At 40.3% G+C, this 27,209-nt stretch overlaps 1 protein-coding gene across 14 annotated transcripts in view; it reads right to left on the bottom strand.

Annotated features, from left to right (window-relative positions):
* The window catches only part of DENND1A (DENN domain containing 1A), a 503,929-nt gene that overhangs the window by 294,207 nt on the left and 182,513 nt on the right, over window positions 1-27,209 (bottom strand). Inside the window, exon 2 of one of the 14 annotated variants that reach the window (XM_027614758.2) lies at window positions 1,995-2,056. The exons of the other annotated variants lie outside the window; for them this stretch is intronic. Within the exon in view, the coding sequence (XP_027470559.2) occupies window positions 1,995-2,041 (47 nt within the window). The 5' untranslated portion in view covers window positions 2,042-2,056. The remainder of the gene's footprint in view (window positions 1-1,994; window positions 2,057-27,209) is intronic. 14 annotated transcript variants of the gene reach the window in all.

The raw sequence follows: 27,209 nt of genomic DNA, 5'->3' as shown, positions 1-27,209 counted from the left end.
ATCCCATGACCCCGAGGCCACGACGTGAGCCAAAACCAAAAGTCAGAAGCTCAACCAACTGCCCCACCCAGGTGCCGCCTCTCCTTTCTCCTACAGCACCTCCGATCCGGCAGGGGAGGAGGATGAGAAATGAGCATGTATTGATTACATAATTGGGAGTAAAATCAAAACAAAACTCCTAGAGCTTTCTGCTTTCCACCTCTTTTAACATTCCCAAAACTGAATTTTGCTTTTAACTAGATTCTAATCTCTTAATAAATGATCACTTGTTTTCTTTGTGATGTCACTGGTGTTGACACTTTATTTTCAGGTATTACATAATAAATAGGTGACCCTGGGTTAAACATATGACTTGAATTTCATTTGCAGTTTTGGGACAACTACTTTTGCCTCAGCCCCTTTTGGCTATCAGTAAGTTCCCTACTGTTCCTCTGGAATCAACCTTGAGGCAGCTGGTCAGCATATCAAGAGCTGTCGCTCCACAGCCCAGCAGGATGGAAAATGGTCAGGTTTGTTCTCTGTCTAAAAGTAGAGATGCCAAGCATTATGCAACCCTATCAGGGGGGAGGCCTAAGTGGAGTAGACAAGTCTCCTGTCAGCTCAGCAGCCCCTCTGTATGAGGTCTCCTTAATTCCAAGGACTTCTCTTTCCCAACCCTGCCCCTGCCTCTGGCCCCTCTCTGAGCACCAGTGCCCCAGTTTCCAGGTGAGAAGGTATGGTCTTTGTTCTCATGCCTTTTGGATGGAATTGTTGTAATGATCAAGAACTGACTCACATTGGGATCAACTCTGCTCCGAAGCCTTCCCTGTCTTATTCTCCCCAAAGTGATTTCCCTTGCTTGGCCTGGCACCGATTCTGCTTTGCTACTTCTGAACTTGACCTCAGGGAACAAATATCGGAGGTCTCTTACTCCATGCACCCCTCCCCTGGGCACTTCCCCATGTCCTGTTATTAAGTATTCTGCAAATACCCACCTTCCTCTAGCATCAAGGCTTACTACCTCCTAGGTGTGTGGGCCTGCTCAAAAATGGCTACTATCCACCCATATATGCAAACCACCGTAGGGGCCAATACTGGCAAATATGTCTACATTATCAACTATATTTCTGACAGTACCTACCTCTCCTAATCTTTGGCCACACTCATGAAAGCTGGAAAATGTATGACAAACTTTCCACTCAGAATTTCTAATGAACTTGAAAAACCAAGGTTTCCTCAAGCCAATGATCTAAAATTAACTGGAGTAGTGGGAAATGGGGTCTTAGAAAGGGAAAATTAACATTTGTTCAGCAGCTATTATGTGCCAGACATTTACCTACATAAGCTACTTAATGCTTGCCACAACTCAATGAATTAATAAGAATTACTACTACAGGGGGGGCACCTCGGTGGCTCAGTCGGTTAATTAACCGACTCGATTTCGGCTCAGGTCATAATCTCAGGAGCCTGCTAAGATTCTCTCTCTCCCTTTCCCTCTGTCCCTCCTCCATCCTGCTCATGCGCTCTCTCTCTCTCTCTCAAAAAAAAAAAAAAAAAAAAATTACTGCTACAGATGGAGAATAGGTAGCACTTGGTAAAACAAGTTTTGAACTCAGGTCTTTCTGATTTCAGATTAATGCTCTTTTCATCAAACCATGCTGATAGCCCAACTCCAAAATACTTATGAGCTTCCCAGTTCCTTACCTAGCTATGTAAATACTACTCAGATTCATAAAAACTTACCTTTGCTAATTAAAAACCATGCATTTAACATTATAAAGACTAAGATAAAGTAATTACAGAGCACTCTGATGCAAGAGATTTTGGTTGTTTTTTTGTTTTCTGTTTTTTTTTAATGCCACCAACCTAATTCTCTACCAAGGCACATGCATTATGAGTTTGAGGGCCTTTTGTTCAGTTAACACTGGAGAAGTCACTGTCAGAGTTTGAATGCCAAATTTGCAAGCCTGAGTTCAACAAAACTATCACTCCAGGAACCCTTACTGCTCACTCACCAGCCAGAGAAAGATAACCCCAAAGTGCAGCTGCCCTGTTGAATCATCTAAAGGTGGCTTATCTAAAAAAAAAAAAAAAAAAAAATTCAGCATGTAAATTTGGCTTTAGTCTCTCCTTGACCTTGCCACTGCCAAACCTGCTCTGCCTCTGAAATCACTAATTCAGAATCCCCACTTTTGAAACTAGTTTCTTCCTATCCTTCATGCTGGCTCATCTCACAACTCCTCCCATACCATTCCTCCCTGTTTTTTTTTAAACCCTTCGTCCTTCACTGCTGCCTTATCTTAGCTTAGTTCTGTGGTCCATCATTAAAGGCCCATGTTTCTTTCCCTTTCATCACATATGCATGGAAAACACCTAATCCCTGAATGAATACAACTATTTACCTTTGTGCCTACATTTAGGCTGATAAGCATGGCTGGGGAATAAATTCCCCCCAAACATACTGTATCTCTAAAAATTCTACATTTATAGAACCTACAGCATCAACTAAGCCTTCAACACCATCCAGCAATTCTGTTTTCACTAGTCAGCCTACATAACTATTTTACATCTTCTCCATTCTCCACTCAAACATCTCATCTCCACACACGTTCTTCCTTCTCAGTGTCTGATCGCACCACCTACTTCATCAAGAAAATAGAAGCTAACAGACAGGAATTGCCTCAACTTTCCAAAAACACATGTATTCAATAAGTATTGACCACCACTGGATGTCTGGGCTCTGGAACCAGATCACTTATGTCCTTATTCTCACCTTGTCCTTTGGGTGAGTTACTTTGTGCTTCTGTTTATTCCTTTCTAAATTGGGGATAAGAGTGGCACCAACCTCACAGGATTGTATGAAAGTTAAATAATATATTTGGAGTATTTAGAATGGTGTGTGGCCCAGAGGAAGCATGCCATAAATACCAGCCATTACTACCACCATGATTACATGGCCAGACATTGGATGTACACAAAAATGTATGCCCATCTCTTCCTCCTCCCCTTCTGTTGAAACATAGGAAATGTCTCTGTCTCCTCCATCTCAAGCCAATACTTCCCTTCTTTGGGTTTAAGAGAGGATAAAAACAAAACCAATACAGCCTAATGTGAGAAGACTTGGAAAGCAAAGTACGAGCCCAAGGTCAAAAAGCTGTTAAAATGTAGAGCTGAACTTAGACATCAAGTTCAGCTCTCTAACTACATCATTCTGCCTTCTGAATTTCCATCGTATTTGACAGAATGTTCTACCGAAATACCTCAACTTCTGCTACAGAAGTGAAGCTCAGATTTGACACGTGAGAACTTCCCCCAAAGTTAAATGTGGGCTTTGAAAGGCCTGAACCTACAAGTATGCATGAAACACTCTAAATTATGGAAGAGGGAGTACTGAATTCTGAAGGTGGTCAGGGAAGGTTTCCTAGCATATAGGATGCCACCAGGAATACTGTGAACAGAAGTATGCAGAAAATCCCTGGCCGAGAGTTAACAAGGGGCAGGGAAAGCCTTGATGGTGAGAAAAAGTTAGAGCTGCTACCGGCAGGAAATCTCCTGGACATGACAAAATCTGTTTAATAAAAAAGGAGAACATATTAAAACTATTTGGCATGTGGGCTCGAATCAAACAGTACAGCATGAAAGTCTGGAGATCACCTGAGGACTAAAAGCAGCGTCCCTTCAAGTAGGGAGTTAAGAGTTCCAACAGCTGTCAAGGAACCCCGATCCTTCAAATACTATTAAAGAGGCAATATAAAAGAACTTTAAGGAGTAACTGTGGAGGTGGCAGATAAGAGATTTCACTATGTTCAGAACACCTGGAATCACTTAAGAGACATCTGTTATCATCTGGGAATCAGAGATTAGAGCGCAGGACCACTGGTTTAGGTCAATTCAGAATAACATTTCCATTTCTTCACAGCAACTGTTCATAGGAGTAGGGCAATGGGACTTCAGGCTTTTCATCATAGCTTTGCACAAACTCCTTACTATGGTATTTCAAACTATACAGTTTTCCCACAAATCACAGTAAATACAGTGAATAAATTTTAAAATTTGAACTAAAGATTAAGAGTGAAAACATGAAAAGCCTGGACTATCCTAAAGCATTACAATCTGTCAATAATTCCTATATATTATATTTAATTCTAGCAATGAGGATAATTTGATTAATTAATTAATTAATGTTACTATCTCTAAACGGAAGTTTGGAAGTGAACTATTTTGCCCAGGAAGTAAACTATTATGAACTATATAGTTCATAAAAGATTAACTGAAGGCGCCTGGGTGGCTCAGTTGGTTAGGCGACTGCCTTCAGCTCAGGTCATGATCCTGGAGTCCCAGGATCGAGTCCCACATCGGGCTCCCTGCTCGGCAGGGAGTCTATTTCTCCCTCTGACCCTCTTCCCTCTCGTGCTCTCTATCTCTCATTCTCTCTATCTCAAATAAATAAATAAAATCTTTAAAAAAAAAAAAAAAGACTAAACTTGAGGGGCGCCTGGGTGGCTCAGTTGTTAAGCATCTGCCTTCGGCTCAGGTCATGATCCTGGAGTCCCGGGATCGAGTCCCACGTTGGGCTCCTTGCTCAGCAGGGAGTCTGCTTCTCCCTCTGACCCTCTTCCCTCTCGTGCTCTCTATCTCTCATTCTCCTCTCTCTCTCTCTCTCAAATAAAATCTTTAAAAAAAAAAGATTAACTGAGATTTGACTCTAAGACAGGATTCTGCCATTCTACTTTTTCATACAGGGAGAGGAGGTTAAAAACAAATCCTAAAATGATGTCCCTCTTCAAAGCTAGACCAATGGCTTACACACAAAAGCTATCTAGAAACTGGAATTTACTTCTGAAATTACTTTAAAACTAGTGTGTATAATTAGAAGCAGTCTTGCCTAGCAAGCACGTTAGAATTGATCAAGTAAAGACAAAGTAGCAGCATTATTATCTGCTGGAGAATATAGAGGCAGCTGGATCAGCCTGGGTGGTAGTAACCCAGTGCTCACCCTCAAACACTCCAAAAAAGTCATCCTGGTGGGCTTGTCCTCTTGAATTTTAGCTGAGCCTGCTTCAGTCACAGACATGAGCCCCAGTAGTGTGGGAGGCTGTGCAGGTGGCGTCCCCCAGGCCACCTGGGCTCACCAGGTTGGGAGGACAAAACCTCTCAGAGCCAGGGCTTCTCGGAGAGAGAGCCATGCTGTGGCATGAGAAAAGCAACATGATCTCATACACTGCCACATGCCTATACGTTACCACAACTATAAAAATGGTGAAAACTGGGCTGGGGGCAGGGGGACAGATAAATTGAAAATGGATTCCCTCTTAGGCTCTCTCCATAATAAAAGTCTTCAGGTTGGTTGCCAGGAACAAACATTTCTCAGCAACAGATTTTACTGACTTCCTAAAAATTCTTTTTTCACTCACTTCTAAAATATATTTTGTTCACAATTTAGCTTTTCTGGATGAGCAAGAGAAATGAGAATACAAAATTGTCGCAAAAAGTAACTCTGTGGCTTAGAGACCCTGGGTTGGGAGCATATCTCATCAGCATAAGGTTCTAAAACTCGTATAAAAACTGCCTTGGTCAGACCATCCTAAAAGGGACTGGGAGCTACCTGAAGACAGAAAGTACAACTCATTCATTCATTCACTCATCCAAAGAACTTCCTTCCCACTTCCTTCACGTAAATGCCTGAATAAGTAGGTACTTAATACACACTTGGTTAATGAGTAAGTAGAATTATTTAGCAAATGACCTAGAGTTGGTTTTCAAATCTTTGGATTGAAATTAAGCCAAATCCAACCTAAGATACCAGATTCCAGGGTCATCAGCTATAGGACTGGAGCTCGGGGAAATCAGTGCCAAAGCACTGGATCTTAAAGCCCACAAGAAATGCCCCTCAAGAGCATGACTTGCACTGCCCGGGACCACTCCAGGGAACAGCCTCTTTGAGGACTTACATGAATTTGGCCACTACCTAAAGCACAGCAGAGAACAGCAAATGTTCATCCATTCCCTTCACAAAGACACCGTGAGCAATTCCAGAGAGTGGTAGAAAGACACTGCATAAGAACAAGGGAAATTACCTCTCCTGCAATCATTGTTTTTCAGTTAGCATCCTCCCAGATCGATACTCCTGGGTCAAATTAAATCTGATCAAGTAGAGAGGGGACCCATGGACAACACTTACCTTCAAAGAGGAAAGAACACTTACGATGCCCATTTGCTTTTACAGGTTCCCATACGGTAACAGTATTAAGCTCTCATTTTCAGCATTAGCCGAAAGACTGTTCAAAGCCTTGAAGGGGGTGTGTGTTGGGGGGTGGGTGTTGAGGCGTCACAGATGCCGTGAGAGCTGGAAGACCGCTGTGGTCACAGCCCATCAGTTTCTTGCCTGCGGTTTCCTTTCATTCTCAGAGTCAATTTAAATTACTAATAATCAGGAAACCTACATGACAAGACATCTATTAAAGACAACTACTAATAAAATCAAAACTAAATATCAAATCGGATAATGGTTCGACTCGCTCCTGGGTTATAATTTAAGCTTGCATGAAGTACAAATGAATGCAGCGGAGGCACCGAAGAACAAAATTAATTGCCTTTGTGAGTTCTCCCAACTCGCAAAACTCCTTCAGGGAAGTTACTGCTTTGTTAACAAACAGTAGCCACTTAAAATCCCAGATGCTCTTAGTATTGCATACATTCTTGGTGGGATGGAGGAATGAAGAATACATTTTTAGGTAAACTCAATAAACTATGACAACGATTTTAAGCCAGGGCCACCTTACTGTCATCATATGAACCACAAATGCAAATGTGTGACCTAGTTTTTTAAGTCTGATAAAAGAACTTTCAGTTGGTGAGTGAAGGAATGTGGCTACTTTTTCCTTTTTACAAAAGTAATTGAGAAGCCACCGGATTACTCAGGTGGCCCAGATACTACTCTCAGATCTGGCCAAATAACCTTGGCAGGGAACACCTTCTCTGGGCCTTACTGGTAAACTGAGGAACAAAGGGGATCAGATACCAAATGTGGCTGTAAGTTTCCTGAGAAATGCAGAGTGTCATGCTCACCAGTGTAGTCCCAATACTTGTTTATTGGAAAAAATGCATGGGGTACATATCATGGGCCAAGTTCTGACCAGAGATGTATACAGTGTAATGCATTTAACCCCTGCAACAATCCTGAGAAAGGATTATCCCCAATTCATAGATAAGGAAAGGGAGCTCAAAAAGCAAGCAAGCCAGCTAGTTGTGCAAGATCACACAGCTACGGGTGGAGTGGGGATTTGAACCTAGGTTTGCCTAACACCAAAACCTAACTCCCTTTTGCTAAGAGAAAAATAAATATTTCTTTGAAATGGAATTATTTTATTTTACATACACTGCACATGTCCCAAATCATTTTAGTCCATTCAAGAAAAGAGAATATAGCATTTTTAATTCCTAAACCCAATTTTAATTTAGGGCTTTCACAGCTTGTTTCCATGTATGGAATTTTGAGTAATAGTGGACGGAGCATTGCAGGAACCAAGGGCTCCTGGAGGTTGCCTGTTAGCCATTCCTTTTCCTCAAAGCTTTTGCCAGAGTACATAGTTTATTCCCTGCCATTCTAATCCATTTCTGAGATGCCAAGCAGTGTGTTGTTGGAATGGCCCCTATCCCTCCAGCATGCACGGTCCAAATTTTTGTAAAGCAGCTACAAAGGCAATTTTGGAAACATACAACTCTTAACAGCTCTCCCATCTGGTTTTCACACGGGCTCCTTCCTCCATAAGCCTACAGAAGTCACCGTCAGCTCCTGTTTTCTGGGAAACTAGCAGTCTTTTCATCTTGCTGGGTGTATGTTATGTCTGTCTGTCAGCAAATTGGGAAATGGCCTCCATCCTGACAGATACATTTTGTAAAGCCTTAAAAGCACATACACTAATGTGAAGGAAAAAAGGAAATTTTTCTGGTTTTAGACTCTGGCTATTTGCTCTTTACAGCTTATGTGTCAAGGGAATGGGATTTCCCAGGTAGATGTACTAATGTAAAATGCATTAGTGTTAAGGTGGGGGCTCCCAATCCACCCAGGGCCAAAGGGTTAATACAAAATGACAGAATTTAATGACTGCTATTATGGTTGCCAGGCAACCCAGAGAAGGTGTGCCATAAAGGCCTAATTAATGAATGAGGTAGCAAGAGTTTCTGTTAAGTTGGTAAGCAGTTCACAGTTCACCATTGGTTGGCTTTGCCCAGATGGTAATACTCTTAAGCTTTCTTAGCTCCACTGAGCAGCAGCAAAATAATGTGATTATAGTTGCAGCTCTGGCTAAAGTTCTGACATCCTTCCCATACTCAGTGCAATTTCTCAAGGCAGTTGAAACAAGAGTCTCCTGCAAAGATTCACATCGAGGATTATATGTTTGCATTTGATTCCTCATACATTCCAGGTCCAGAGGAACACTGGAATGATTATTTTCTGGGCATTCTTTTGTTGCAGCAACATTAAGAGCAATCAAAATTGGAGGACAAAACTGAACTGGAACTAGTGGCTTTGGAAAAAAAAAAAAATGTTTTCAAAGGAGAGCCCAGATGACATCAACAAAGGCCTACATTCAGAGTACCCATGACTGGCCAAGGTCTGTACCAGTGCTTCGCATTCACCATCTCAGTCTCCATAGCCCTATAAGGTAGGAATCACCGCTCTCACTGCATAAGCTAAAGCTCTGTGAGGCCAAGTACCCTGCTCAGCATCACATGCACTGCTAGAACGTGGCTCCCAGGTTAGGGTGGACACCCTGTCCCGACTCCCAGGCCCATTTTCTCTACAGGGCACCATTCTGCCACTGCTATGGATGACAATCATGATGACAACTGCCCTCCAGAGAGCAGAAACAGAGCTGGTACTCAATATCTATTATTTTATATGACCTTAATCCTTGTAACAACATAGATTCTGCTGGTGTTATTAAATCCCATTTTAAAGAGAAGGAAAATGAAGCCCCGTTAAGTATTTGCCCAAAGTCACAAATCTGGTCAATGAGGAAACCAACACTTAAACTCAAGTCTGTGGATTCAAAGCCTTCCCCCTTTTCACTGTGCCTCACTGCCTCAGTCACTACCGCAGCTCTTAATTAAAGGCTAGCTCTAAGTTAATTTTCATCCTGAAAATGGACAATATACTCAATTACTCTGTTCCCTCCATGCCAGGATCATCAATTAAATATGTGAACTCTTCTTTAAGACTGTACCTTCTACATCAAAATGTAGCTCAGAATCACCATGTATTCAAATAGGGGAAGGTCCCCGAGAGCAGTGCAATAGATTAGCAAAAGAGGAAAAAAGGTTTCCTTCACCCCAACTCTCAGCTAAGTCTTAAAGAAAACAGAAAACAAGAGGGGCTGGGGGTGAGAGGAGGCAGCTGTCTCAGATGGCCTGAGCTCCAAGGGAAACTGCTCTTATTCTTTAATGGAAGAAGGTCTGCCCATGCTGAGGGGCCAAAGCGGGGGAGGCCCCAGATGAACAAAGGTAAAGAGAAGAGGAAGAAAGATTGGTCTGAGACCAGCTAAAGTGTTCTCATTAATGGGCCTGCAACTTCAAATGTCATCAAAGTAGAGGACCCAGTGCAGTCTAGCAAAAGATCAGAAGAATTGCCCCTCCGATCCTTTCATGCAGCAAATACAGTCTTTTTACTAGGCCCAGCAACTAATACAAATGTTCACCTTTCTGACTATCAGGGCTATTCAAAATACATTCAAACTATTTTCAGACTCAACAGAATTAACTTTATCATTTTTTTATGGTTTGGTCCATGATTATTTACAACTGATTCTTGCTTATCACTGGCAAGTTTCAAAATCCAAGACTGGCTTCCTGCTGCCACCCCAGTTTATGTGTGGGCTATCTCAGGCCTGTGGTTTGTGAGTGTACACTTGGGATACACAAAAAATGAGAGTTTAAGCAAAACGGAACGAGAAGACTAAACAGCCACCTTTGCCCAAAAGAAACGGCATTCATTCATTCAACAAACACCCCACGAGCATTTAAAAGACAAAAATGCTAGAATTCAAGTATAAAAACCAGGACCTCTCGATTATAAGACTTCTGGATCATAAATGATACTCCTTCCAAGTACATAAGTGAGGGCCTGTCTCTTGCCTTAGACGGCAAGCTTGCTCGCTTGCTCACTAGCCACCCACCTCAACCCCTCCTCTACTCTTCTGCCCTAACAAGGGTCAGGAGAGGCTTGGGACCCACACCAGCTCCTCCACACTGAAGCAAAAATGATTTTCTCACACAGATCTGATGATGTCACTCCCTTCCTTAAAATCTCCAGGTCACTCTTCATGGACTTCAGGTTCAAGTCCAAAAGCCACAACATGGCATGTGAGGTCCTTGCTCTCAGGCTCTCCCCACCAGAGGCACACTGCTCTGGGCACAGTAAACGCCTAGCCACTAGGCAGAAGCACTATGCTGCCTTGCTGTTGGGCCTCTGCCTGTGTGATTCAATCTGCCTGTAATGCTCTTTCTATTCCCCATTCCTATAGACCAGCCCCCCAGCTGCCTGGCCTAACACTCTCACTTGCCCGGTCAGTCTCGTTTTACTTCCTACCTTCCCCCAACCAGGGCTTTCCTCCTTCACCCACTTAACTCGTTGAAACTGTTGGCTTGCCCACACTCTCCCACAAGAACGCCTCCTCTCTGCATTGCCTGCCTCGTGTAGAACACAGTAAATGTTTACTGAATGAAGGAATGGACCATAACTAACACTAGCTGTACTCTGATACGATCTTTGCTTGCTGCCCTGATTGTTAAAAAAGAAAATCCCAAATGTTCCTTCCTTCCTTCCTTCTTCTCAAAGACACTGAACTAGTCTAACCTTTGTAGTCTCAGCAGTTGGCGCTCACTCTGATTTTTAAAGTCAATTGAGCTGCTCCAATTAACCTGCATTTCTCATCCTAACCTCTAGAGTTGGAAACTGAGAGCCACAATATAAAACAAGCACCACTCATCAGAGGAGACTGAAGAGAGGGAGGGTCCAGGTCACACATGTGGAGCATCTAATCAACTTCTAAAACCACACATACCTACTAAACTTTCCTCCTAAGACGCTAGTATGAATTCCATCCTTTAGTGGTACTGAAAAATAAACACTGCATTCTCAATGCTGGCTCCATGCCAAATCTGTCTTCAACTCTGGCACTGAGAGTTAACCACCTGGAGTGAGGGCAAGGAGAGGGGAGGAAAAGAGAGAAAAGGAAGAGAAGACAGAGGAGCACAAAATGGCAAAAAAATTCATTGAGCAAACTTCAGAAGAAAAGCCGGGTTGATTTAAAATGAACGCTAGGATGCAGACAGGAGGTGGCAGCATGGACTTGAGGTCTGAGCATCAAAATGCCTGGCCAGGCCTCCTCAGTCTTTCCTTCAAGGCTTGGCCACAGAGGCCGCATCACAACCTCTCTGAGCCTGGGGATGAGCAACTCACCTTTGTTAGTCTACAGGATGGTCTAGGAATAAAACGACAAAGATGATGAGCAATTCCTAAGAGAATCAAGCTGTAAAAAACACAAATTATGCTTAAGTGTTTTGATAGGGGGTACACAATTGTGAAAAAATGTGAACTTGCGTTCTAATTTAGACTAATATTCTAATTTCGTTTCTAATGGCTCATGAACATGAAACTGGCTTTATCATAGGCTATTTCAATCCGGCTCAAAAGCCATTAACAAATGCATCTTCGGGAAAGTTCTTAGAAAAAAGAAACTCAAAGGCAACTCTTCATTCCTGAAATCTCATTTTCAATGAGTTCTAAGTTTATAGCACACCGTCCCTGCAATTGTAATGCCATTCAGGGTGGAATGATACCAATTCTGTCCCAAGCCTCACTAATTGTTAAAGCTTTGGATAGAGCTAGAAATTTAGAACCTGCATATGAAACTCACTCATGACCCTCACTATATTTTTGCTCAAAAAGTTTCAATATTAGTGCATAATTGTGAGTTAAATGCTAAAATTCAGTGACAGAGACAGAATTTACAAAGCCTTTTAAGACCCTTAAAAGCTGAATGGCTCAGGTCTTTGATGTGACTGACTGCTTTGCAAACCAACTTGAGAGAAGTTTCCCTCTCTCCAGTATGCAAAGGCAGCCACCCATGACTACAGGTTCTAGAGTGTGATTTGGAAGCATTTTAGCATCACACTCCTCATAATTCAAATGCTGGTTTGTGTCTGTCTTTATAGGTCATTGTTGGCCAGATGGAAAATATTAAGGAAAAGATACTGCCATGAAACCAGCAGGCTGTGGTCCACAGTTGCAAGGCCCCAGTTAAGCAGGAGCAGAACTGCAGGAGGGCTCTGCTCAGCTAGGAGTGTAACTCTGGCGCATCCTTTCTCTGCTGAGCGGCAGGAGGGCCCCAGGCCAGCTGAGAGCGGTCACTGTGCCAAACAGACTGTGCGAGTCTCACTGCTCGGATGCTTCCAGAGAAAGAGGGAGAATCGATGGGTTCCTTTGTAAACAACTTCTTGTGCTCTCAGGCTGTGACTGACTTCAAAGGTGGCATAACTTAATCCCATCACAAATTATGCCATGGAAATCTTGAGACAGTTTTCTTCCTGAGGAAATACCTATGTGGTCACTTAAAAACTGGATTCTCACAGGTAAACAGCAAACGACAAAAGAAAAACTAAATGCAGCTTTTGGCAAGTAAGAAAAACTGCACAGCCAAATATAACTTCTACTCACTATTTAAAACCATTTTCAGTAAAATCTTGCTGGATATTAGCAAATACAGATCTTAAATATTAAAGTTTGTGTTGCACTAAGACATTTCTTCATATGCTCATCTCCAGAAACAGGTCCTGATTCACAGTACTGACTCACCCTCAAAAAAAAATTTTTTTTTTAATAGAAAGTTTTAATTGCCAATAATGGTTAAACATCATTAAAAGCTCAGTCTCCAACAGGCAGTCTTCTGAAGACTTGGGTGTATTAAATTTCTGGAAAAAGTCTTTTTTTTTAATCAAGAAAAGCTCTCCTTTAGAAATGATAAAAGGTAAGTGACACCATCAATATTCCCTTTACACAATGGCCTAGAATATTTAATAATAACTTGCCTAAAATTTAATCCAGGGCTGACTACAAATCCAGATTCTTCCACTCCTCCATGCTGCCTCTCCACTTCATTTGAACAAACTTTAGCCATTCCAACTATGACTATTTCCGAAGTGCACTAGACCATGAAGCTCTTGAGGACTGGGATAGGGTTTTATTCACAGTTAAATCCCCAGGACCCAGCGCAGAGCATAAGCAAATGAAAAATATGAATGGAGAGAGTAGAAAGAAGAGCCTCAGGCTTTTCCCCCTTACCCATAGGTAAGCACCCATGATAGGTAGTGTTGAATTAGCATCCAAGTGTCATAGGAGAGAATATAGCACTTGGGTCATTCCTGATAACTGGAAAAAATAAATCAATGCATAAAGAAGAAATCTTGAACATGGATTTTTATTCTAGGATCCAGAGAGTATAGAAGGGGTTCTGAGAAAACCCTGAAAAACTTTAGAAGGACATCCAAAAACACTTTTTTGGAGATAGTTCCGGGAGCTTTCAGCAGATGTTCAAAGGATTTCCATCACCCAAAAGGTCAGCTCCATGAAGTATTAAAATTGGAGGAGACTATCTGGGAGAGCGGAGTGGGAAAGACCAGGGACTCTGGTGGTCAGGGGGCCTGTATTCAAGTCATACTCTCTGAGCAGCCACTCAACATTGGTCAGGTCACTATCATTCTGAAGGACAGTGTTGTCATCTGTTTTCCCTGAAACTATTCTCATTTAGTCAATTAAGAGTAAATACCCAGAAAACATCCTCTCTTTTCCAGAGCGTATACCACAAAGCCTCATTTTAAATATCAAGCTAAAAGCTAATATCCATACTTTAGTCTAGATTTTGAGGTAAAAGAAGTTGAACTGGGGCACCTGGGTGGCTCAGTGGTTAAGCGTCTGCCTTCGGCTCAGGTCACGATCCCAAGGTCCTGGGATCGAGCCCCGCATCGGGCTCCCCGCTCCACGGGAAGCCTGCTTCTCCCTCTCCCACTCCCCCTGCTTGTGTTCCGTCTCTCGCTGTGTCTCTCTCTGTCAAATAAATAAATAAAATCTTTAAAAAAAAAAAAAGGTTGAACTGTATTCTCATATGCATAGCAAAACAAAAGAAATTCAAAAATGCCTATAACACTAACTGAAAGAAGGAAACACGGATTCTGTCTCAAAACTTATCCACCTGTACAGAGAACCCTTGCAGATCCTCCCAGATGTATCTTTTGAAACCGTTTTGACATAATTACAAAATGGCATAAGGGCCATGAGATCACAGACAGATGAAGACTCAAAGAACAAACATCAAGAAACAATCTTTCACTTGCTAAAGACCTTAAATGATAGGTAAAAAAAACAAAGATTATGAATTAGAGTGAAATTAATGAAAAAATTTTAATTTTTCTAACTGTACCATGTACATTATTAGCACCTCCTCCCTCAAAAAAATCCAACAACAACAAAAACAAGAAAGACACATTTAGGTCTATCTAAGGAAGTATGTATGGGAGTTGGATGCTGAAAACTTTAAAACACCAAAGAAAGAAGTTAAGGAAGTCCTAAATAGATGGAGAAATGTACTGTGTCCATGCACTGGAAGACTCAAATACTGTTAAAATGTCAGCTTCTCCAAAATGATATATTCAGCTCAGTATTAATCCAAATCCCAGCAGATTTATGCAGTAAGGCAAAGGAACTAGAACAGCAAGCACAATTTTGAAAAGAACACAGCTAGAACAATCATGCTATCTGATTTCAAGACTTACTATAAAGCTACAGTAACCAAGACAGAATGGTATTGATAGACACACAGACCAGTGAAACAGAATAGAGTCCAGAAATAGACCCACCCAAATACAGTCAATTTTTGGAAAAAGGTGCAAAGGTAATACAATAGAGAAAAGATGGGACTTTTCAACAAACGATGCTGGAACAACTAGACGTCGACATGCAAAGAAAAAAAAAAAAACTCTCAACCTCATACCTTAAAAAAACTGGATCACAGACCTAAACGTAAAAATAAAACTTCCAAAAGAAAACAGAGGAGAACATCTTTGTGGCCTTGGAGTTAGGCAAACAGTTTTAAGATATGACACTAAAAGTATGATCCATAAAAAACATATTAAACTTTATCAAAATTACAACCTTTGGCTTTGTAAAAAAAAAAACACTGTGAAGAGAATGAATAGACAAGCCACAGACAGGGAGAAAATATCTGCAAATCATAATTGACAAAGGATTTGTACCAAGAATACTTTAAAAACTCTTAAAACTTGGGGCGCCTGGGTGGCTCAGTCAGTTGAGCATCCAACTCTTGATTTCGGCTCTGGTCATGATCTCAGAGTCAGATAGAGTCCTGTGTGGGGCTCCATGCTCAGTGGAGAGTCTGCTTCTCTCTTTTCCCTCTGCCCGCTCCCCCCAGCTCCTGCACACTGGCTCTCAAATAAATCTTTTTTTTAAAAAAAAAAAACTCTTAAAACTCAACAATAAAGAAATGAACAAACCATTTTTTTTAAATGGGTAAGAGAATTGAATAGACACTACCAAAGATGAAACACGGACGGCAAATAGGCCATGAATAGATGCTAAAAATCACTAGTCATTACGGAAATGCAAATTGAAACCACAACAGATCCCACTAACACCTAACAGAATAAAAACTAAGAAAATAGTGACAATACCAAATGCTAGTGAAGATGTGGAGCAACTAGAACTCTCACACACTGCTGATAGAAATGCAAAATGATACAGCCATTGTGGGAAACAGTCTGGCAGTTTCCTGTAAAGTTGAATGTATACTCAGCATATGACCCAGAGATCCCATTCCCAGATATTTACCCGAGACAAAAACTTGTGTTCACACAAAAATCTGTATGCAAATGTTTATAAGTCTTATTCATAATCACAAAAACTAGAAACAACCCAAATGTCCTTCAATAGTGAATGGATAAACAAACTGTGGTTGCATCTATATGACAGAATACCTACTCCACAATAAAAAGGAACAAGTCACTGATATATTCAACACAGATGGATCTCAAATGCATTTTGCTATGTGAAAGAAACCAGTCCCCCAAAGAAACAGATATGATTACATTTTAATGGCACTTCAGAAAAGGCAAAACTTGGGATGGAGAACAGACCATTGTCGGGGGTTAGCAACAGGAGGAGGGTTTGGCTACAACCAGCAGCACAAGGAAATTCGAGGGGAGTTATGGAACTGTCCTTATCTTGGTTGCAGCTGTAGATATAGGACTATGCATTTGTCAAGATTCAAAACTGAACACTACAAAACTGAATTTTATTGCATATAAACTGAAAACTGAAAAAGTAGAATTAAAAAGTCATAGCATCTCTTAATTTTGAAAAAACAAATAGATTTTACTTGTCTAGTGCACTTATTTGATTGAATCTGTTTAGAAATGCAGGCTCTGGAATCAGAAGAATCCTGTCATTTTTTAGTTGTATCACTTCAGGCAAGCCACTTCATCTCTCCAATCCTCAGTTTCTTCATCTGTACAATGGAGACCACAGTGCCCTCTCCTAAGGTCATTGTGAAGATTAAATGGAAAGCACATGGAAAGCATTCAGCAAATAGTAAGCATTTAATAAATATGAACTGTTCTTGAATATTTATGCATATTTTAGCACTTTTTTTAAGTTATGGAAAGAAAAGACATTACATTCACTCAAAAACCAGAGCTACTTTAAGATTATAATATATTATAATGTGATACCTGAAACCAACAGAAGTCAGCTCTTTAGAGGAAATTGTTTAGAATATACAGATGACTAACCATTTACACAGTTAGCTAATATCCTGTGCTTTTCTTAGCAGGATATTACAACTGATTTTTTAGTTATGTGTCTGCCTTTAGACCCCTGGGCCATGTGAAGATGGGGAATACGTTATGTCTTATATTGCTGCATTCCCAGTGTCTACAGTGGAATATCCAGACCTACAGACACCCAGTAATTGTCTCCTTAACCTAAGTTAGACAAGGCTGAAAGTATGGGATGGGGGCAGCAAAAAGAGTGGAAAGCATATGGGTTTTAAAATCAGATGACAATATTAGTTAATAACTAATATTAACTTATTGGCTAATAACCAATGTCCAAGGCTCCCTTTCTTTTTCCATAAAATGAAAATAATGTTTCCCTTGCCCGACTGTTGTGAAGACTGAATGGGATAGTGTACGTGAATGTACTGACACTCAGCTCCCTGAACACAGTGGCTTCTACCATGGCAAATTCCTGTGTCATTCTCTTATATTAACACATCCCAAGATGGGAATTGGGAAAATTTCAAAAATAATAAAAATTAAAAGCCGTATTAGAGTTCCAATTGGTCACCAGGTAAAACTTCTACAGGGATCAATACTACCAAGTAGTATCATGTTATTTTTTGATACCCATAACAATCCTTTGAAGGATCTCACTGATATGAGGAATTTGAGAAACAAGCAGAGGATCATAGGGAAAGGGTGGGAAAAATGAAACAAGACGAAACCAGAGAGGGAGACAAAAACCGTAAGAGACTCAATCTCAGGAAACAAACTGAAGGTTGCTGGAGTGGAGAGGGGTGGGAGGGATGGGGTGGCTGGGTGATGGACACTGGGGAGGGTGTGTGCTATGCTGAGGGCTGTAAATTGTGTAAGACTGATGAATCACAGACCTGTACCCCTGAAACAAATAATAAAACAATCCTTTGAAGGACTTATGACTGTCCTCATTATATAGATGGGGAAAAGAAGTCCAGAAGAGTGAAGACACGCTTATGGAGATGAGATTAAAAAACAAAAAACAAAAGCTGGGACTTGAACCTTCTGAGTTTATATTCTGGGCTTCTCCCCCCAGGAGAATCAAGGAACAAATCAAAGGACACAGCCATCTAAAGCCATCAGTGATCTCCTGAGTATTAACCAGTTGATGAGCATTAAAATACTCCAATTTCTACTATGATCACTTCTAAATGCTCTAAACCTGTCCATTTGAGGAGGAGTGCATAGTTACCACTCAGAGTCCCTACTGTTTACCAGGCACCCTGCTGATTTGCAACTACTGTCTCAAACAACAACACCTGGAGGCAAATCCTTATGTCTGAATTTCAGAGGTGGGGGGTGGGGAATGGTTTCAAGAGTTTGGATAACGAAGATCATAAGCTGGCAAGTGGGGAGCTGAGAGTCAAACCCAAACCTGTCTTATCCCAAAGCTCCTGCTCTTCCCACTATACCACAGCACTCACTTCCAGAAGCTTTATGATGCTCCTAGGATTTTTACATTTCCAAAGAAGCCAGTTTCATGATTTCCTCATATCACCCTCACTACATACACAGCACTCAGTATTCACCTGAACATCTAGAAATTAGCCTTTCAAAATAGTAAGTGTTGAGATACATTTCCTTTTAGGAATTTTTTATTATTAGCCAAGAATTCAGAATTGCCAAAGCAACATCTACCTTTTAGAAAAATTACTGAAGACAGACTGCACCTTCCCTAGAGGTACTATCTAGACACACAGTTCTGATGAGAAGCAAAATTCCTCACAATAATTATACACACTAATAGCAATTTTGTCTTGAGGTTAAGAGCACAAACAAATAAAAAAAACAAACAAAAGGTCTTCAGAAGTGTCTGCGAACAGATGACCTATTAAGAGATATACTGTGGGGCGCCTGGGTGGCTCAGTTGGTTAAGCGACTGCCTTCGGCTCAGGTCATGATCCTGGAGTCCCGGGATCGAGCCCCACATCGGGCTTCCTGCTTAGCAGGGAGTCTGCTTCTCCCTCTGACCCTCTTCCCTCTCGTGCTTTCTATCTCTCATTCTCTCTCTCTCTCTCAAACAAATAAATAAAATCTTTAAAAAAAAAAAAAAAGAGATATACTGTGAGTTTGGAAGAGCTAACATGATCATTTCCATTTTACAGAAGGAGAAAAGAAACGAGCATCTTATCCAAAGTCATATAGCCCGTAAATCTAGGCAGAGTTAGGATCAAAGGTCTTTGTTGTCCTAACCCAGTGGTTCTTCTCTCACTACATCAGGGTTCCAGGCTAGGTCATGTTATCATGTTGCAAGGAAAAAGTCCCTTGCTGTCTGTCTTAGTTTCCCCAGGCAGAGCTGTCAGGGGGAAAAGATGACAACAGAGTAGAGCCACTGTCCCTACCTACTTTAAAAAAAATGGATGAGGTTGCACATGTTTTCCACCTAAAAGTGACAAAAATGCTAATAATCCAATGCAATTTTAAAAAAGTGTTTAAATACTGCCATGCATTCACAAGATTGTACTAAAACTTCTATAATCCCTCTGATCATGCATCGCAAACACATTCATGGGAATAAGGGAAGAAATCATCCAGGAAACATGAATTTTAGCAATAAAGCCCTAATGAGCCCACTGAAACTTAGTAAGATGGTAGGATTTTTAAAAAAATCACAGAATATTTGAGTCTTAAGGGATGATGACAACTATCTAGTTCAACTCCCTCATTTCACAGTTGAGTTTGATCCACGTCAGGCACCTGGTCCGATGTCACCTGGCCTATTAGTGGTACATGTATGAAATCTGAACCTGGGTCCTAAAACTAATCTTTTCTATATATACTACATTGCTGCCAATGAAGACTGCCTTAACTGATTAGGATCAGTAACCTCACATTGGCACTTAAAGCTACAGAATGTCAATGTAATTTATTCAGCATTTTTAAGACAATTTCATTAAATCCAATGAGGTGAGCTAAAGGGTACAGTAGTTAATACTACCTGAGTTAGGATTATAATTATATTAGGTTAGAATCACTGTTGGTACACAACATGGAAAACATTCAAAAATTTTTAAATTTAACTTTGAATTGAACTCGGTCCTGAAAGGGCAGCTCACCATATAATTGATTAGTCTGAATTAAATTTACTAAGAAAATCTAGTTGTGTCTGGAAGAAACATAACGGAGGCAAAGATTTTTGTGTGCATCCCTTGATCTCTAAAATAGGATTATATGACAACAGGACACCCCCTCTCCCACCTCTGAAAAGAAATTTCTAACTCCATTTTCTATGGGGGACTTAGCAGCCATCCAGGGCACTTCAAAGGGGGCAAACAATGGATTGGTGTAAATTATGAACAACTCCCATCCTCTGAAAATACTTTGAAAACAATACTCTTAAAACAAATACACCTCAACTCCACGTAGCAAATGGGCTGCCATTTGGCAACTGTTATTGAAATTTGCCATTTACATTCTATGCTATTATGTAACCAAAAAATACAAATACCCTTCTGGCAAATTTACATGAGAAAATTCTTTCGAAGACCATATAAAAGGGCCCACTAGTTTAATGATCTTAGCTGAAAAAACTTCCTATAAGAATGAGAAATGGAAATAAGAGGAACAATACCCAGAATGAAAAGCGCTGAACATATTAACATTTATCAGGGGACTCGTAACCAGCATTTGTTAAAGAGGATTTTAAGATTAATAGCTAAAATGAAATGAAATTTAATACATACATAAACTAATCTATATGTTTGTTTGTTACACACACAGGATCTCAAAACTAGTCACTAAATATAACTTACAACCCTAAACAATCGTTTGCTGATTCTCCTTTTACAAAGTAAAAACCTGAAGATAAATAATCATCACAAAGCTGCACACTGCTGACATCTGGGCCAGATTACATCAAACACTGCATTTCTGTTCAACACAGCACAAGAGAATAAAAAATTTTTTCCCAATTTAAACCTGTCCCTAGAGCCATAAAGAATGAAAAACTGCCAAGTCAACAGCTTCTGGGTTTCCATGTGCGTGTGTGTATATGGGGGGGGGGGGGGTGGTGAGGGTGATGTTTTTGTTTGCTTTTCATTTTTTACTTCACGCATTTATAATACGTTTATGTACTTTTCTCTCCCCCCCAACCCCCCCTGCAGCCATTCATTGGCTACCTAATGCTCTGAACTTGCAATCTGAATTATTATGGGACAAGCCTCATATGCTAAAATGCCAAAAGAACTGGCTACTGGTACAGAAACCATTTGAAGGACACCACTAACTTTTGTTAAGGCTATTGTTTTATAGTTAAATGCCATTCAGAGCAACTTGAACCGGACCTTTCTACTATCAAAGAGAGCAATTCAGTGGGTTGCCTGGGATTTGGCTGGCAGGCCATCCTAATATTTATCTGGGGACAACCTTCACCTTTGGCTAGAAAATACTAACACAGAGCTTGAAATTAACCAAAGTAAGGAAAGTAAATACTATGGAAAAGACTTAATCTGGATTTGCTGTAGCTATTACTCAAATGATGGAACCCATAATACTTTCTTATAACACATTTGTGGGTGTGCGTGCACGCATGCACATACATATAAAAGCAGCTAAAAATATTTAGCGTGGCTTTTAGCTAGAATATAACATTCCAGCCTTCACCTCCATCTACAACTGTTTTCAAAAATAAAATCTGAAGGACCTAACCAGTTGTCCTCCCATACTCTCAAAAGATCTGTTCAACCACTCCAATGTCAGTGGCTGCTTTTCATTAGCAAAAGGTAGGGAAAAAAGGAATTTGTGACTTTTCGGAGCTAATTTCAGAAGTTTTAAATAATTATCTTATAGATACTAGACCAGGCAGTTCAGCTGGGGAATAAGGCCCAGCACAGAACGTGTGTAGGAGAGGGAGGAGGGACAAGAACAAGCTTTCTTCTAAGCTTCAGCATTCCTTATCTTCTTCTTAAGAATAAATTTTCAAGCACTTATCTTTTCTAAGCTCTAAAACTAACTTCCTATTCCAAATAAAGATAGTCTTCAGATACAATAAAACTAAGGGGGAAAGGCAGACTTTACAGCATCTGGAGTGACAAATTGAGAAAAGAAATGTGGTAGGTAACCCACAGGAAAAATCTCAGTCCGGCTTAGATCTGACTTGTAGCCGGAAGTTAGCTCAAGTTTTCAGGTCCTACTCTTCTGAGATGATAACTCATACTATCATTTTTAATGAGAGGCTCATATCTGGCTTTGATGTGTGAAAGACACTCCCAGCTGGAGAAGAGTACAAGAAAGATCTAAAATATTTGCTTCAGCTGTAAAGAGCTGTTAATGAAAGTTTAGAAAATGAGGTAGCCTTAGAGGGGGAGAGCTTTAGGAAAAAAGATGACATGCTCTCATCTTGTGAACTCCGGGGGGAAAATAGTCCAGTAAAACGAAATCTGACAAATAATCTTTCCTTCTCTACACACCAGAATTCTTCACCCTCTTCCACCTTGTCCAGAGCACATTCTTAATCCCCTCGTATGTAGGAGACAGAAAACGGGCTTCCTATAACTTGCTGTTCACACTAAACACCAAGGGTGAGACTCACACAATAAATACAGAGGTTATAAAACCCAACAGATTCATCAGCTCATATGGAGGAGTTTTAGAATTAATTCTTATAAAAACAACCTTTAAGTGTGTTTAAGAAGGACAGAACTTATTGTGAAATCCTGTATGAAGGGGAACGCTTAACACAGGTTTGAAGAATTCTACATAATTCTCTGTACTGCTTAATGTTCTGAGATTACGAGTGTTTCCTTTTTGTCAAAAAGCAAGCAAAAGGAGAATCTGGCTTTCTTAATCACCTATTTAATCTATCTAAATATATTTTCTAACAATCTATTCTTAGTACAGTGTACAGAAAACAACCATTAAGCAATTTCCATAGGCCACTAAAGTTTTTTTCAATTTAATGCAAATAGTAACTATTAACCGTATTGACATTTTTATAAAATATTGCAAAGTGAAATATCATTCTAATTCACCATGTGACACAAAGGCTACATAAGGCAAGAAAGTCTATGGAAAAAAATGTTTACTTCTGTCTTTGGCATTAGAAACCTACACAAAACTGCAGCGTTTAAAATTTCCAATACAAAGTATTAAACGTAAACAAAGATGTAATTGGTAATGAAAGGGGTCTCTATAAAGATTTTCTATGTAGAGTCTGGGACATTTTCAATCACTCTTAGCTGGTCTACAGAGTAACTACATTCCTTGAATGAGCAGTGAGAGTCATAGATGCAGCAAAGCATTTGAGACCTTTTCATATGATTCCCTTTGATAGAAGGAAAAGAGAAGCATGTGATGAAAATAGAAGTTCCTTTCAGAAAAAAAAAATTCTGTTACTAACTCCCAAATTAGATGTTTTAGATTAACATTTTTACCTGTGTATTAACAACTTTACAAAGTAGGTCTCATTATTTTATAGATGTGGGAAATGAGGATCAGAAAAGTCAAGTGTTTTGATTTGTCACATGGCTAATAAGTCAGAACTTAAATCTAGTTCTGACTAAATCTAAAAGCTTTACTTTAGAATTTTAGGTGACTCAGCATGAGGGCATCATCTACCTTCTGTGGGAGGAATAAATGCTCTAAGGTAACGGTGCTGAGGAAGGCAAACTGGGACTGAGAAATTTTATTCATTCAACAAATACTTATGGAGCACCTACATATCAGGTACGCGTAGGTGTTCTCTCTTAATTACATCTAAATTCTTGTAAAGTCTCTAGGAAATTATATAATTTCTCTTTCCAGAGTTTCCGTGTTCCCAAGGCCTATGTGCCATTCCTTTTTTCCCCTCACACATGCCTGGTTGAAATCACACCAACCCTCAGCAGCTTTTAGAAGTGATGGGTTTGCTAGAGTACTTATGTTAAAAATAACAATTTCAACAGCATAACTGGAAATAAATATTATTTTCCAACAACCAAAATTTAACAAATGGTTAAGTAGAGGGAGATGGACAGATATGACTGTGTATCTCGGGATGACAGCTGATAACTAAGATAGATTCCCTACCCACCATCAACATGTTACAGTATTAAAATAAACAAACTTTGTAAGCAGAATAACTGCTTCCTCTTTTTAGTTTGATCAACTTACTCATTTTTCACAACATTCTATTTGCCTCCCTGTCTTTAAATTCAGATAATGTCTTTGGATTAAAGACAAGCACTAGGGAAAATATTAGTTTCTTGTCTCAGTGAAGATGCTGGTTTACAGAGGCAATAAATCATCCAAGGCCTTTTCTTAGGATTCTTTTTGATAGAGACCAGGGGATAAGAAACTGCTTCACTTCTTCATGCCTCAGTTTCCTCGATAAGTAAAATGAAGAGATAACCTGGCTGCCCCTTCAGCTTGACAGAAACAAATTCGTTACATAAAGCTCCTGAGGGGGCGGGTGCTGAGTACCATTCAAAACCAACAATTCCCCAATCTCAGTTGCAAGTTCTTACTCTATATTTGAACCAACACACCAATGAAAAGATTAAATCAAGGGTTTTGAGGGGAGAAGGGAAAGTCTAGGCTCAACACCACTGAAAAGAAAGGGCAGCTCTTTTTTTTTTTTTTTCCTTATATTGAGAGAGAATTCTAAATTGTCCCAGCCAGAACACTAGGAAGACGTGTCCAATTCAGGCCAGAGTGTGGCTTTTGGAGTGAAGGGGTATCGCAATGCTCTGGAGTTCAGTCTCCCCCGCACATACACAAACACAAGTGCACAGCGCCCCAAATGCTGTTTGTCCCCTCGGCCTCAGAGCCCTGCCAGTTGGCAAACCCAAGCCAGGAAGTTGTCAATTCCAATTGCGTTTAAGGCCATGTAGTCCTATTAAAGAAGCCTTGCTGGTTAAGGGGCGTCCTCTGTTTCCAAAGCATGGGAAAAAAAAAAAAAAGCGCTCTGCTTAGATTGGAGCTGGCAACTTTCACTGACTAGAGTTTTCAAGGAGCTATGAATGAGTTTAACAAAGGAGGTCTGTGGCTAGTTTCTGGCTGAAGTCCATGTCAACAGTTTTTAAGGTCACAGGCCACACTAACTAACATTTATTCCCAGCAGACCCTGTTCTAAACACAGGCTGTAAGTAGTACAAATTTGGAATTTCTCTGTAATCCCTTGAGATATTCCTGATCCTTCCACATGTTTCTGCCCAATTAAAAACAATTCTCACTTTGCACCACAAGAGAGGCCGAGCTCAGCTCAGCGATCTCAGTCCATCCTTAGGGTAGATGAACAAAAACCTGGCAAATCAAAGGGCTCGAGTGGGGAAGGGAAGGAATTCAGCTGGATCACACTGAAAAGTGCAGACAGCTCCCCAGGGGCTCAGTTTGTGAAAGAATAAAACGGGTTATGACAGAGATCCTGAGGCCATAAAAAGCAGGTTTGAGGCACGCATTGGGAATACGTTCCTAGTCCCCTTACACAAATAAGATACAAATTTCTGAGAAAATTAAAGGTCAACTAGGTGAGTGGAGAACAGCTATAATCTATAGGACAGAAATTAATACAATCATTTCTCAATTAAAATGAACTCTAACTCACTTTCAACATTTTCAAAATCAAGATGCTTCTTGAAATCAATCTGAAAACTTAATACAGCCCTCTTTTTCCCCCCTGAAAAGCCATTTTCACATCAATGGTGCATTTCACAACTGATGGTGTTATTTTAAATCTTGCAAGGCAACACAGGAATAATGACTTTGAGTTGAGCATCAAAAAGCTCACTTAATCCTCACAGATACCATGGGAAATATCTTCTATTTTACGGATGAGGAAACAGGCTCAGAAAAGTAATATTACTTGCTTACATTCCTATAGCTAGCAAGAGGTAGAATCAAAATTTGAACACAGATCTTCCCAGGGCTCAAATCTATAACACAAATTGGGGGCAGGGGGTGAGGTGGGAGGGGGAGACAAATGCACTAGAGCATCAGTCATCAGTTTGGTAGTTAAAGCATATTCTTTGTAATTTCTATATATTTGGAATCATGTACTTATATGCTTTTTTCCAAGTTAAAAAATACATAAACGGTGGTGCAATGAATATTTGTATTGAGCATAAGAGGATAAAACTGCCAGAATAACTACTTATTAAAGACATAAAAAGAAGAAAATTAGAACACCCATAATTCCATTACCTAACTATCCTTATTGTTAATACTTTGTTATCCAATCAACAATCATTTTCCTATGAATTTCTTACAAAATATAGATATAATTCATCTCTTGCTTCTTCTGCATAACATTATGCCTTAAATATTCTCGGTATCATTAAAGGATCACCAAAAACATCATTTTAATGGCAACACTGTATCAGACTTTAGCTCTCCCCCTCCACAAATGGTTTCTAATTTTTCATTCCATATGCTACAATAAACATCCTCATACATGTACCTGTACATATATTCCTGAGTTTTCCTTAGGACAGATTTCCAAAAGTGGGAATAATTTAAGGGTTATGAATATATATTGCCAATTGTTTTCTAGGAACGTTGGACCATTTTATACCCTCCCTTACCAACAGTTTGTAAATGACGACCTCATAGCCACCAAGAGTCATCTTTAAGTTGACATGATCAAGTTCATGAAGACTTGGTTATGTAGGGGCACCTGGGTGGCTCAGTCATTAAGCGTCTGCTTTTGGCTCAGGTCATGATCCCAGAGTCCTGGGATCGAGCCCTGCATCAGGCTCTCTGCTCCACCGGAAGCCTGCTTCTCCCTCTCCCACTCCCCCTGCTTGTGTTTCCTCTCTGTGTCTCTCTGTCAAATAAATAAATAATCTAAAAAAAAAAGACTTGGTTATGTACATGCCTACACAAATAACACCTGTGACAAGGACGTGATGTTACAAATTGGTCTAGCCTTCTAGTAGTAACTCTAGCACTGTGTGATGTTGTAAGGTGCCAATGACTACCCTGTCAGGATCTTCGCTTACATTATCTCTAATCCTCACCAAAAAAGTAGATTGGGGAATATTAAAGCTCAAAAAGAGTAAATGGAGCACCCAAAAACACATGTCCACATTAGCAGCTCTAGGATTCAAGTCCTGCGCGGACTCCTGACCATGCTCTCGAGGCCATGCACCTCAGAGCTCATTTTACCTTTCAGGGATGATCGGCCTTTCTCCCACCTCCCCACAGGCTGCCTCTTTCTCCAGCAATGCCTCTTTAGACAATGAGGTCAGTGAAAAAGGACAATACCTAGATCTCATGGGCTCTGAGAAAGAGAAGCAGGTGCATGTCTTCTTTAAGAAGCAAGGAGTAAGCAGTGGCAGTGTGGGACTATGGCAATGCTCACACACATCTCGCAGAACCATAAAATGGCAATGCCACTTTAAAGATTTTATTTTTTCTTTATTTGACAG

Source organism: Zalophus californianus, chromosome 13 (genome assembly GCF_009762305.2).
Source record: "Zalophus californianus isolate mZalCal1 chromosome 13, mZalCal1.pri.v2, whole genome shotgun sequence".
Taxonomy (NCBI): domain Eukaryota; kingdom Metazoa; phylum Chordata; class Mammalia; order Carnivora; family Otariidae; genus Zalophus; species Zalophus californianus.
The sequence above is the reverse complement of the archived record's forward strand: the minus strand, read 5'-3'. Positions and strand labels throughout refer to the sequence as shown.